The following is a 14,041-nucleotide window of genomic DNA, read 5'->3' as shown; positions in this document are numbered from 1 at the left end:
GTGTTCCGGCGTTCCGGTCATTAATATGCTAATAGGAATGCAGCAATGGGACGCGGACGAGTTGGCTTTTCTGAACAAAAATACAATTATCATTTGACCAGGATAATTCCGGGGCTTGGTACGTCTTAGGTGAGAATTGTATACCTTCATCTGTTGTCGTTAACGCAAAACTTAACGACATTTTATTTGAAAAATAAACGTTATCAGCAATTTTGACTCATACTTTCTCCCATTAGCATGTCAAAAACTGGTGGGAGTAATTATAATTTTATGGAAAAAATCGCACAAACTTCAATAACTTTTTAACCGGAATTTTTACAGCAATTGGGTTTGTAAAATTTCAAAAACGCCTGGATACGAAATTTCATCAAAATCAGACTACAGGTGTGGTCTGTTAGCTGAATAGGTCTACATATCCAAACACACATACGGATGGACACACACAATATATACATCACTTAGAAAAACCACTTTTCTGGGTTCTGGGGGGGGGGGGGGGGCGCAAAACGGACATTTCTATCAAAAACTCAAACTCTACATTTTGACGAAAATATACTTTCTCCATAAACTATGGGGAGAAAGTAAAAATCAAAGGAAATAGATGAACAATTTTTGAATAAGTTAACTTTACGAAGTTATTCAATAATTTGATTTATTCCCTAAAATACACTTACTCCTGCATAATTTCAGATAACAGAAAGCTATGGACCCAGATCCAGATGTCAGTTTTCATTTGGCTACCCATTTTACATTTTTCATTTGGTAATAATTAAAGACGCTCTCTAACAAAAAGTAAAATCTATACAGTAATAAGATCTGAGTTGGTTTGGAACTCACAAAAATGCGTAAACACTCCCCAACGGAGTGAAACCACGAACAAATACTGATAATTCATTTAGAAATCTCAACAACATTTTACTTTGTTTCAGGACAATGTTACTGAAGAGGTAATCTGCTTGAGTCAACATGGATGAGAGTTCAGCTTCAGCGACAGACGAGGTTGCGACAGAGACGCTAGCGACGTCGACGTCCACCGCGACGACAGAGACCATGGACTCTGCGACAGACAAGACTGACAGTCCTAGCAGCAGTGGACGACACAGCCGCTCCGACATGCTTCCCCCACCACCTCCCCCTGGTAAATAGTGCAAATGTTCAAATAAAATGGTTAGGTTTATAGGTTAGGTTAAACTAGATTAGAGGTTAGGTCGGACTGGACTGAGTAACGTAACGTTAGCTTGGGATCGTGTCGTTTTATGTTAGGCTACGTTAAGTTGAGCTAGGAGGTTGGACTTGTTTAGGCCAGATTTTGTTAGGTTAGTCTGAGCTGGGTAATTTTATTTTAGGTTAGGTTGATTTAGGCTATGTTAGGTTAGATTACATTAGGTTGAGCTAGGCAAAATTGGATGTTGTTAGGCTAGGTTGAGCTAGGCAAAATTGGATGTTGTTAGGCTAGGTTGAGCTGGGTAAGGTTAAGTTTGGTTATTTTGGATTAGGTTAGTTTAGGCTGAGTTAGGTAATATTGGTTTAGGTTATGTTGTTTTAGGTTTGGTTAGTTTTTGCATTCTTAGTTTAGTATTATGCTTTTGCTTTCTGAACGGTTTTGTTTTAAATAAAGTTATACATAGTTACTTTCCATCAAAATATATTTACAACATGGAAATGACATAGGATAGATAATTTTTGTTTGTATGCTTATTCCTATATACTTATATATATATTAAGGTTAAAAAATTTTCTTTAGTATTACAACACAATATAAAATTAAACAATATTAAAATTTATTCGCAGACACATCATCAAGAAATGGAGTGGACAATCCAGCTTTTGAGAGTAACGAAGTAAAGTTAAACATTAACGGAACACATCACCGAGACCCGACGAGCAATGGATCCTTCCTGAACACGACGGTGACAAGCAAAACAGAACCTGAGGAAGATAACAAGAAGGAAGGAGAGATGGCGGAAGCTGTGAACCTGGAACTGGTTAACATGAAACCATTCGGAAACGGAATCAACGGAATCCCAGTCAAAAAGGGAGACTCCTCAGAAGTGGACATGGGAGATCCGTATGACGAGTACTTTGTGCCAGTCAATGAACATAGGAAATATATCAGGTAGGAAACAAAGGAACACGTGAAGTTTTGTGTATTTAGTGTAGGCCTACCTTAGTACCTTGTGTAAAACATTTTTATTTTTTCATAAAAAAACCCTATGGGAAATGTTAAAAAGTGGTTAAAACTCCTCATTCTAATGTTATAAGTCTGAGGAATCAATGTGTATACAAACATTGTCTTCTTAGAGTATCTGAAATTAAAACTGCCTGCATCACTTTTTTTAAAAAGAGTGATGATTCTCTTTCTTTGTGTACATTATATTTTAACTCACATTGTTGCACTGTGTGCTGGTATACTATGTGAAGGCTTAAACAAAATTGCTTGGAGATAATTTGTTATTTTATTTACTTTTGTGAATAAATGTTACCTTCCTCAGAATTATATACTTTTACATCGACCTATCCTCAATATAGGTAAGCAATAAGTGGGACTTTGTTTGGAATCCTCTATGCCCAGAAACTATTTTTACCTTATATCAAATTTTTGTTTTTCTGGAGAGCAGCTACCTATAAAGGTTTATTGATAGAGGGATGGTGGAGAATTGGGAGGAAGAGTCTAAAACTCCTGGTGGATTTATTTCCTCTCTATTGTAACAGTTAAGAAATCAAGCACTATCAACAATTACAGATATTTTCAGTGATTTATCTAATATTTATATTGTTTCAGAGGAGAAAAACTATATGTAACAAAAGACAAGCGGCATCCTCCTACCAAAAAGAAATGTGTTCTTGTCACACTGGGCTTAGCTATTCTTGTAGGAATCCTTTTAGTCATCGCCTTAGCAGCATGTAAGTACCTTCAGATTTTTTCAAAACTAATTTTATTTTTAGTTTACTGACTTAATATTTTTAAAGTTTTACCCTCGTAGTTGTTGCAACCGTGATGAAATAGGAATATCAATGAATTTTAAGTTCGGCGACAACAACATAGACGAACAAATTAATTATTTACTTTCTCACCCTATCCTCTTGTCTCAGTTATCTTACTCTAACCAGGGATATGGGATACCTGTAAGTAGTAAAATCAGGAAATAAAGTAAGATCAGGGAACTCTGTTATCAAATCTATTCCATAGCCTTACAGTTGTCTTTTATTTAAACCATTACATTTTTCCCAGTATCCAATCATTTGGAGGGAGGGTTGGATAAGACAGAAGATCAGATAGTAGAAAATCAGATAATCGAGACTATAGTAATTGGAAAATAGCTGTATCATTATCCAACAGGTTACTGCGGACATTTTCCACCAGTAGTGAAAATCATATATTATGGTTTTTACTAATCCTGATTGTGAACATGCACAGAAATCAGTTAGATAATGATAATATAACTTACCATCACATAAAATGAACCTCAAACAAAGAAATTAGCTTTGTTATAAATTATGGAGTACTGATCAAGTACGTTTTTCATATTTTCAGCTGGAGCACTATCAAATGAAAACGAGTCAACACCGGTAGAAAGTAGGAATTTTGGCACAACAGATCTAAGGTTGGGAGCAGTAGGAGGTGGGTTACGTACCAAACCATCGACAACCCCAGCCACCCCTAGTAGCTCTCAGACAGCTGATCCGCCCTCGTCTACATCCTTCGTACCACCCGCCACCGAGTCACCTTATTACGGTAAGTCTGTCTGTTCAGCTGTTGTAAAATTTTTATCTAACCTTTTCCGCTGTTCCGCATCCTACTGCATATTCATTTTGATATTTATATTTGTAAGATAAAGATGGAAGGAGAGACGCATGATACTAATATTTCTCCTTTTAAGTTCCAAATTGTTAACTAAAGCTAATCGGGTCCTCAAACAGAATTATAATGGAACGTACATGATCTTGTGGATATCTGATAACAACCTTATGGATAGTATTTAAAAAAGTATTTTAAACATTGTATCTAGTAAATTTTGTTGTAATTACCATAGGGAGTGTGTAATTCTATCCCAACAACGATTGATAGAAATATTTCCAATCCGAATACATCAACTATTTCTCCCTAAATTAAATAATAACACATACTGTAATCTCAAAATGTGTAAATTGTATAATATTTGTTGTTAATTACCATACAAATTGCAGAGATTTAAAGTTTAAAAACATTATTTTATTGCTAACTTGGAGTTAACACACATACAAGGTTAAAAAATGTACATATTCTTATTCAAAATTTTTTTTCATGAAATGCTCTCCTCGAATATTAATATAAACAAAAGATAGAAAAAAACATGTTATCACCTCCCGGGATAGTGTGAGTTTTAAGTTAGAAACATGTTGGAAATCTTGATGCAAGTAGATTTTATTTCAAGTCTTTTACAAATATGTCCTTAACTTGCAGTGAAGCGTTCGATAGAGGGTCAAGTTACGATAGACAACATGGAGTTCACTCCAGGCCTCGCCAACCACAGCTCCATGGAGTTCACAACCCTCGCAACATCCCTTGAGGAAGAGGTGAGAAAAAGATGTCTTTGTAGCTAGAAAAAAACACTAGGCTACTAGAACCATAGGTGTGTTTTGAGCACTGTTCCTGGTCAAATGAGCTTAAGACCTTTAAAATATATATATATGCGGATACATTGCCCATAAAGTGTAACATAACCAAACATAGCTCAACTAAAACATCTAATGCGCCTAAAATGTATCTACAACCTGGAAGTAAAGTTAAGGTCAAATTTGTGTGGGCTTTGGGTTAATCACAGGTGTTAGTGCAGTAGACTGTCTGGCCTGATGAATGGTCGAGCAGACCAAGGGGCTGTCCAGGCTAGGAGCCAGCACCATAGGTTCAGAGTTCAAATCCCGTCTCCGTCTGGTTTGGTGTGAGACTCATGAAGAGTTCATACGTCTGTTGAACCTTTTAAATCTGTGGACAGCTCAGTTGAAGTTGACAATATGCTTGGATTCTTTCCTAGTTATGTCTGATAGTAAAACACTACATGTTGTATTTAAAACATTACTTTTCATTTTACAGTTGAAAATGGCAATCTTTGACCGGCAAACACTAAACTATGGACCAGCTGATATATTTGTCAAGGTTCTGGAGTTTTCGTAAGTATATTTACCATTTTAGATTCAAATAAAGCAATAATTCGTTTACACAAATTTACATATTGATCAGTTTTAGTGAAGCCAGTTAATAGTTATTGACAGTAACCAAAAGTTAATGGTTGAATTAAATGGAAGGAATAAAATATCTAGGATATGATTCACAATAATGGTTTACCAAGTTTCTCGTCTGGTCACTCTATTCAAACAACCAAACTGTGAAGAGGGTGAGAATTTGTTCTAAATAGTAATTTTTGCAAGACTGATTCATTTTATGAAATAATTTAATGTTATGTTTCTGTTTGATCAGATTTTACGATACTGTAATTGTTATTGAATCTATTTACAATTAATTGCCTTTATTTATTGACAACATTTGTATGAGAAAAGAAAGCTTTAATTGTTAGCTTTTTGTTTTACTCAATAAATCCTCCCTCACATGAATGAAATTTTAATTATCTAAATGACCACTGTGCTGATTTACATTAGCTTTAATTGCATTTTAACAATGTTTTTGCAGGCCTGGCAGTGTAGTAGTGAAGTACAGGATTGGATGGACGTTCAAGGAAGGAATCCGTAACCCACCTGATCCAGTAACGGCAGACTCATTGAAACAAAGGCTACAGGATCATTTACGATCAACTGACGGTTTTCTGTATAACTACCGGCTGCCACTGCACTCGTTACAGGCTGAACGTAAGTTCTCGCTTCCTATCAGTGACCAATCTAAGTAGTTAAAAATGTTCATGGACAATTGACCTGAGTCAAACATAAAGTCTTATAAAAAGCTAAAGCAATTTTCAGAATACACATTGTCCCTCTAATTGCAGAGCCAGATCTGGCTCTCTAATTTAGGATAATGCAGCTACTTGGTTTGTAAAGTCTGGGTATCCCCCTAGTGATCGTAAAGGGCAATCATTCACTATTTGACTGACCGTTTTACTTGTATAACCCAATCCAACCTAACCCATCTAATTGCAGACCCATACCTACTCACTTGGGGATAGGGAGACAACCTCCCTGACAATTTCCATTACTCCTTGTGTGGTCAAAAATAAATAATTATAGCACCAAGCAATTGGAAATATAATATCTTTGGATCAAAGCCATCGAAGTACTTTTAATTAGTCGTAGCTTAACTGAAAACCCTGTTTAGCTCCCAAATTATTAGTTGTCCCAACCAATGGAATCGGTAATAGCATGTAAACCGTTTAAGCTCGGTTATCTTACACATAATGGTTTTCTTTGCAGGCGTCGTGGATGCTTGCCAGGTGAACAACGCCGGGTGCTCTGATCATTGTGAGTTTGATTACGACCTTCTTGAGTTCATGTGTCACTGCCCAGACGGCTTCGTGTTGGCCTCCGATCAGAAAACATGCCAGGAGCCAGGTAGGTCTAGTCTGTGATTTCATAGACTTATTTTAATTTTTGACAGTGTTAAATTTTAAGATCCTGGTGAAAAGGTTATTCACAATGGTCAATAAAGTACACAATGGCATAAAGTATAAATTTATGCAATTTCAAATTCCCTTGCCAGCTAAAATAAACACCTCTGAATTACTTTGATGTGTTGGCTACTTTAATTAATTTAGATTTATAAGTATGACGAAACCTCATCACATGAAGGCTATTTGTTTATTGATGAGTCACATATACTTACTTATAGACACTAGAGCACTGTAAAAATTACACACTTTTTTCTAATAACTCTTGGTGTTCTTTTAAGCAATAACTAGATAGGTAAAGCATATTAGTAAGTGTATTTATTCTCTTCAAAAAACTAAATACCAGTTGTATTGTTCACAGAGATGGCACATCAACCATCAGCAGAACCAGAACCTTCAGCAGAACCGGAACCTTCTTCTAAACCGGAACCTTCATCTGAACCGGAACCTTCTTCTGAACCGGAACCTTCTTCTGAGCCTGAACCTTCATCTGAACCGGAACCGTCTTCTGAGCCTGAACCTTCTTCTGAGCCTGAACCTTCTTCTGAACCTGAACCTTCTTCTGAACCGGAACCTTCTTCTGAGCCTGAACCTTCTTCTGAGCCTGAACCTTCATCGGAGCCAAAACCGTCATCTGAATCAGAACATGAAGAACCATCTGAAAATATGAATATCCATCATATGTCTGAAAAACAGTCTGAATCAACTCCTGCTCCCGAACCATCTGCTGAACCTGAACCAAAATTAGAACATGAAGCAGCATCTGAAAACTCAAATACTGCATTGGAACACATGAAAGACCAACAGTCTGAGCCAAGTTCAAAACCAGAACCAGCATCTGAACCTGAACCATCTGTTAATCCTGAGCCATCACCTGAACCTTCTACAGAACCTGAACCGCAACAAAACCAAGAATCATCAGTTAATCATGTTGGAAACATTGTAGAAGATACTTCAGAAAAAGAACCACCAGCTGAACCTGAACCTTCTGCAGAGCCTGAGCCATCTGCAGAACCTGAACCTTCTGCAAAACCTGAGCCATCTGCTGATCATGAACCTTCTGCAAAGCCCGAGCCATCAGCTGAACCTGAACCATCACCTGAACCTTCTGCAGAACCTGAACCACAACAAAACCAAGAATCGTCAGTTAATCATGTTGGAAACATTGTAGAACATACTTCAGAAAAAGAACCATCAGCTGAACCTGAACCTTCTGCAGAGCCTGAGCCATCAGCAGAACCTGAACCTTCAGCAGAACCTGAACCTTCAGCAAAACCTGAGCCACCTGCAGAACATGAACCCTCTGCAGAGCCAGAGCCATCAGCTGAACCCGAATCATCAGCTGGATCTCAAAAAAATTTAAAAACAGAATCACAAAAGGACATTGAAATAATGCATGAACATGAAATGGATAAGTCAAAAGACTTACCCAAAGAATCTATGGTTGCAGTAACTGATTTACCTGGAGTCAAGGGACCTATGACTGATGATTCTGAACATCACTTAGAAACAGGTTCAGAAAGAATAAAGGAGGTTTTAACATCATATCACGACTCTGCCTCTGATAACCCACATCACGAGAAACCATCGGTTGATGATAAATCAACAGAAGAAAACAAACATCTAGAATACGAAGGAAGATCTCATGGAAGTGATATATTTGCATTTGTGCCAAGTGGTGCTGAAAATAATCAAACAGAAATGCCTCACGATGTTAATGAGATCGATGAGAACCCATCATTAACTTATGATAATCCAAATGAAAAACATAGTAACCATGAAGATACACTTCATAATCAGTATGAACAAAATCATCATGAAATTGGCTCAGATAAAACTGAGAGTCATAGCACTGACAATAATTCTGGGGTCACACATGAAAATGAGATGCCTCCGACAAATGAAAATCCCGAATCTCATGTCGATGATAAAATACCACATGATATCTATGTTAAAAATGTTAATGCTGTTGATACTACAACCTTACCACCCGAGGAAATAGACCCTATGGAGTTTAGTGAGGGAATCAATGGAGGAACACCAGTGGTTAATTTATCAATGTCTGATCTGATAAATGGTAAAGATAAGTCCTTTGGTGTGATGCACATCATCCATGATTCAGTTATGGAGCACAGTGCTGAAGTAAGTACTGTGAAGCATGATTCTGGTCCTGAAGAACAAGATAGTACTGAACTACCTAATGATTCAGAAAATGCTCTCAATAACGAAAAAACAAATTTAGGTGTAAACGAACATAATTTACATATTAGTGAAACAACTGCTCACAATTGGCTGTCAAATGATGAGACTACTGTGCATCCATTGTTTCCGGATGTGAAAGAACAAATCAAAATGTCTGTTACTGATTCTGAAACTACAATAGATCCTCTTTTCACATCAGGAAACAATTCAACATTGAATAACACAGTGCATGAGAAGAAAGATGAATCATCCACTTCAGATTCATCAATTTTGTCAAATATTGACACTACGATAAACCCTCTGTTTCCTGTTGAGGCGAAAATGTCAACAACCACATTACAGCCTGAAATCAAAGTTTCGTCAGAATCGCCTGCAAGTAGTTCTTTAGATAATGAAGTCTTGACCACTATTAACCCTCTCTTCCCTGTTCCAGAGAAGCAAGAGCAAAACATGAACTCTACAACAAATACCGAACATAAAACTACCACTGGAGCACCTATCAATAGTGTACTCAATGATGTTGCGAGCACAATTGTTCCTCTATTCCCTATGTTAGATAAAGAGGCAACTAACCCAACATCTGAAAAACCTGTTAGTAAAGTTAACGAGAACCAAGAAAAGAGTTTGGATTTTTTCTTGAACGATGCTGAGGCAACAATACATCCCTTATTTCACAATGAAAGGACAACAGCTAACAGTCAGGAATCTGTCATGAAAGAAACATCTAATGAAAATGTTACCGATGAACAAAAATCTCTTACACTAAATGGTGTGGATACAACGAATTTGACTGACACTACAACTGTTCACTCTGACCTAAATAGTAGCATTCCTGAGAACACTCACAATCCTTTATTCACACCAACTGAACCCAGTAATGACAAAGTTAAAGAAAGAGAAATTGCTTCTTATATAAATGAGAGCCAAACTAATGGCAATGACTTGGATAAACAGTTGAATGAACACTCCAATATTGTTGAAAAATCTGTTACTGAAGGAACAACTTCAAACATTAGTCCTCATGAAGATCCTCGGATTGGATTGATGGATGAAACTAAAACACTTGAGCATTTACATGTTAATAAAACTTCAGAAGACCCCCGAATTAGTGTTGATAGCAAAGGCACTGAAAATAACCTTGAAATCCATTTACAGCCAAATAACGACCCCAGAATAGGTTTGTATGACACCAATCAAACATTTGGCTCTACAGAAAATAATTTCGACCATGAAGTAAAAACTGCAAGTGATCCAAGAACAGTAGAAAGAGAGAGTTCTTTTTCTGACTTTTCAAATGAGTCAGGTGCAACTCAAGTTCCTATTTTTACTAAAGACGTTTCAAATTCTAGTCCAGCCATGAATACTGACTTGCAGGATACATCAACAAGTTCTAGCTTAGTTGTAGACAATTTTGTGAAAGATGGTAACAAAAGTCATATTCAGTTTTCAAGCACAACTTCTCCTATGCCACATGACAATTATGACTTCCAAAAATCTGAATTCTTAGATGAATATTCAAGTAGTAAGAGATTGAATGCTGAAGACCTTGAGAATGACACAAACAAAGACATAAATGATGTGAATGATAATATTTTTAATGGCACCTCTTATGACCAGGGCTTGATTTTACAGAACATAAATGAAGATGACGAGTCTTCAGAGAAATATGCGTTCAATGAAAAAGATTCCTATGAGAAAAACGAATTCAAGAAGAAAGAAAAGAAAACAGTTAAGCATGACGACTCTGAAGTAATTAAGTCACTTTATGAAAAGAAAAATAAATTGGATAAAGAAAGGAAGGCAGACAAGTTCAACCAACTATCCCAAGATCATGGTGTAGAGTCATCTTCTAATCCAGCCACTGAATCAAGCTCTAATGAAACTATTTCACTTACAACCTCTCCACATCACCCTGTTGACAATCAAGACTACGGTAATGGAGTGTATGAACTAGATGACAAGAAAAATAAGAAGAAATTCAACAAAAAGTCAGATGGAAAACCGTCATCTGATATTGGCCCAGGAGACGTTCATGAGCCAGTTTACAACGGAGCTGATGAAACGTCACCAGAATCAGTAAAGGATGTCAACACAGAACCGTCAATTTCTGAAAGAATCCTTGCAGAATCACCCACTATTGCTGAGGAAAACAAAGATGCAAATAACGAAAAGGTAGAAGAAAACAAACCAGGCGATTCAGTAAAAGAGAATGTTCCATCAGATAAGGAAAAATCAACAGAGCTTCATTTTGAATCAGTAAACAATCAGTCTTTGAATGATTCTTTCATGGGCATGAGCACCGTGGACAAAAATTCACCATTTGGATTCTCAAAGTGTGCCTCAGGTAAGAAAATATCCTATTAAGTTATAGTGTATTACGCTACAAGGGAATTCAATCGCATATCACGCTCGTACGATAAACACTTTCCCAGTTGAGTTGCGAATTATACTTTTTGTCATACTATTAGCAACATTAGTAACAAGTTTTTACAATAAGCGTTTTGCTAATTTAGACATTTTGAATAACATAACACATCATTAACCTTACTAATATTTTGATAATTTCACCGCTTCAAAATCTAGAATACCAGTTTTTGGATTTATCATTTGGTTTGACTACTGTTAGTTTCTTTTGACTTAACAATCATTTCATGTGGAATTTATAATATTATCTATCATAATGCATCTTTTGTAATAAATTAATTTGTAAATGATTACAATACTCTACACAACAACTGACAAAATAGTGGACAAGTCTATTATGCACGGGAGAGGGTAATTTTGTTTAAAGAATATTAAGAAAGCTGACCGGTAAAAATACCATACTCAGCTGCCTCTACAGGTCCCTTTCTGTAAACAATGATTAATCTAAAAAGAGGTCAGAAAACAGCTGCTTGTCCAAACATACAAACTTCTATTACATTGACGTATTAAAACTTAACTAGTATCCCTGTTGCTCGATTTCGAGCAATTGGTAAAAGGCGTTTTTTTTTTTTCGAATAACAGTCATAATTTCTTGTGACTTTAAAAGATTTGACTCAAAGATTATGGAAATACTCAAGATGTACATAACAGATCGATATAATAAACATTAAGTTGTCCATAATAATGAATACAAACTCTAAAAAAAACACATTATTCATATTTCTTCTCCTTGGTGGTGTTCTATGACTTTCCTATGTTTATATAGTTTGCAAATCTGCTCTTTCAATGATTACTAAGAAATGCAGCAGTGTTAATTCAGTTTTCTTTTTATAATATAAAATTATTCAGGCACTCTCACTCATTGACTGTTTACAATTAACATTATGTTCTTCTTCTCACTTTTAATTTCTGAAAACAGCTGGAGTTTCATAACAATTTTTGTTTCCCATGTTAATCTTATGGAGAAATACAAAACTTTAAAGGGCCTCACTCTCTAATTATTTTCCTAAAAAGAAAGTTTCCTGCACAACTTCACGTTACGCTCTTTCCAATGACACCGAAAACATGTCAATCGGTTCAGTAGGTAGTTTCGGAGGAGTAATTGTCACAAAAAACCTGCTTGCGTATTAAATAAGTATAGATTTTACTCATAGTTTAGTTTATAAGTGTAACTACTTATAACTTAGCTCATAACTCAAAATATAAGATATTAATTCCAACTATGTATGGACAACACCTAAATTCAGTCAAAAGTTTATAAACTATCTAATTTACTTTTTGATAAATATTCAAGGTACAATGTTATACTTTAGTTACCTCAGTGAGATGTGTTTGTTTGATGCTACAGGCCAGTTCCAATGCACCAACGGAACCACCAGGGAAGGCGCTTACTGTGTTGCACTCTCCGCTAAGTGTGATTCAGTCAATGATTGTTCTGATGGATCAGATGAAGCCGGTTGTGTCCAAGATGGATGTCCTGGAAACTTCCAGGTAAGTTTTGCTCACCCATTCATTTCCAAATAACTTCTTGATTAGAATTTTACGCGTTGGTGTTTAGTTACCTTTTGACTGCATCTTACTATCATAGCCATTATGAATTAGTGCAACAGCTGTTTTGGTAGGCCGGTATTGTGGCGTTGCCACTTTCTTCTCACCGCTAACTTGTATTAGTGTAGGCTATTTTTACTATTCAATATATCTACACTTACACTGTAAACATTTACAAGATTTTGAAAATATATAAGATATTAAAACGGCAAACAATTATTTTCAAGTCACACTGGTCATCAGGCCCTAGAAACATCTGAAAACATATAATTTTTGTAGTGTGTAATTATAAGTAAATTACCTTAGTCATTATTTGCTTATTATTATACGCTTACAATAGTTTAGAAGTGTGCTCAATTAGATCTTCAATTACTGTACATTCTTCAAATTCTCTTTGTTATTTCAGTGTGCCAGTGGACAGTGCCTAAAGAGACATTTAGTATGCAACAGCATTGTTGACTGTAACGATGGGAGCGATGAGCAGAATTGTGGTAAGTGTGATCATTTTATACTTAAAGTCAGGACTACGAAAGTTTGCAGTTGGCAGCCAATCACAAGACAAGGCTAGAGCGACGTTGCCATATCGCCCGTTGACGACACTAATTAAAATACTAAACAATATTTTCAAATCAGCTGGTATTATTAGATTTGGCAACACCGCACTGTCCTCAATGGCTACTTCGAAGTCACGTGGTAAATAGGCTCTTCCCTCTACTGCAAACTTTCAAGGGTCCCGACTGTAAGCGAATTTTTCATAAAGGAAATAAGCTATTGAAATACAAATGTTTTAAAACTGTACATTTCTATGTCATTCTTATGGAGAAAAAGTAAACTGTTGTAGTTTGCTTGGTTTTGAAATTATTATGATCAAACTTGGCAAATACTTTTATTTCAACTTATCTATTAACGTTTTACAAAAAAACACACTTTTCCCTTCTTGTATCAACAAACCTAGGTTCTCGTTATATGTAATGTGATTTATATAGGGAATACGACATTTTTTAAGGTAATGTTTTAGTAACAATCCAATCAGGAAATGGAAATTCCCTTAGTCAGGTTTGCTGTGGTGGGGGTACTTACATTTACCAATAAGTAACAACGGCTTGCCCATGTTTCACAATCTGTGGTGTTGCAGATGAATGGAAATGCCTGTTTGATGAGTTGCAATGTCCGTCCGGTCGCTGTGTTCCTGTTTTATGGCAATGCGACGGCAAGCCCGACTGTGACAACCATACTGACGAGTTCAACTGCCAGAGTAAGTATTCAGTCACCAT

At 36.2% G+C, this 14,041-nt stretch overlaps 1 protein-coding gene across 2 annotated transcripts in view; it reads left to right on the top strand.

Moving 5' to 3' along the window:
* Nucleotides 1-14,041, top strand: part of LOC128991626 (uncharacterized) — a 109,361-nt gene that overhangs the window by 87,304 nt on the left and 8,016 nt on the right. For both annotated transcript variants that reach the window (XM_054414677.1, XM_054414678.1), the window contains 12 exons: nt 930-1,138; nt 1,792-2,116; nt 2,783-2,904; nt 3,536-3,736; nt 4,445-4,557; nt 5,075-5,151; nt 5,669-5,844; nt 6,400-6,537; nt 6,955-11,139; nt 12,568-12,710; nt 13,174-13,258; nt 13,903-14,022. In XM_054414677.1, the coding sequence (XP_054270652.1) occupies nt 967-1,138; nt 1,792-2,116; nt 2,783-2,904; nt 3,536-3,736; nt 4,445-4,557; nt 5,075-5,151; nt 5,669-5,844; nt 6,400-6,537; nt 6,955-11,139; nt 12,568-12,710; nt 13,174-13,258; nt 13,903-14,022 (5,857 nt within the window). In that variant the 5' untranslated portion in view covers nt 930-966. The remainder of the gene's footprint in view (nt 1-929; nt 1,139-1,791; nt 2,117-2,782; nt 2,905-3,535; nt 3,737-4,444; nt 4,558-5,074; nt 5,152-5,668; nt 5,845-6,399; nt 6,538-6,954; nt 11,140-12,567; nt 12,711-13,173; nt 13,259-13,902; nt 14,023-14,041) is intronic.

The sequence above is a fragment of the Macrosteles quadrilineatus genome, unplaced genomic scaffold, assembly GCF_028750875.1.
Source record: "Macrosteles quadrilineatus isolate MER2022 unplaced genomic scaffold, UCM_ALF_1.0 Scaffold_4__1_contigs__length_99947679, whole genome shotgun sequence".
In the NCBI taxonomy this organism is placed as follows: domain Eukaryota; kingdom Metazoa; phylum Arthropoda; class Insecta; order Hemiptera; family Cicadellidae; genus Macrosteles; species Macrosteles quadrilineatus.
The sequence above is the reverse complement of the archived record's forward strand: the minus strand, read 5'-3'. Positions and strand labels throughout refer to the sequence as shown.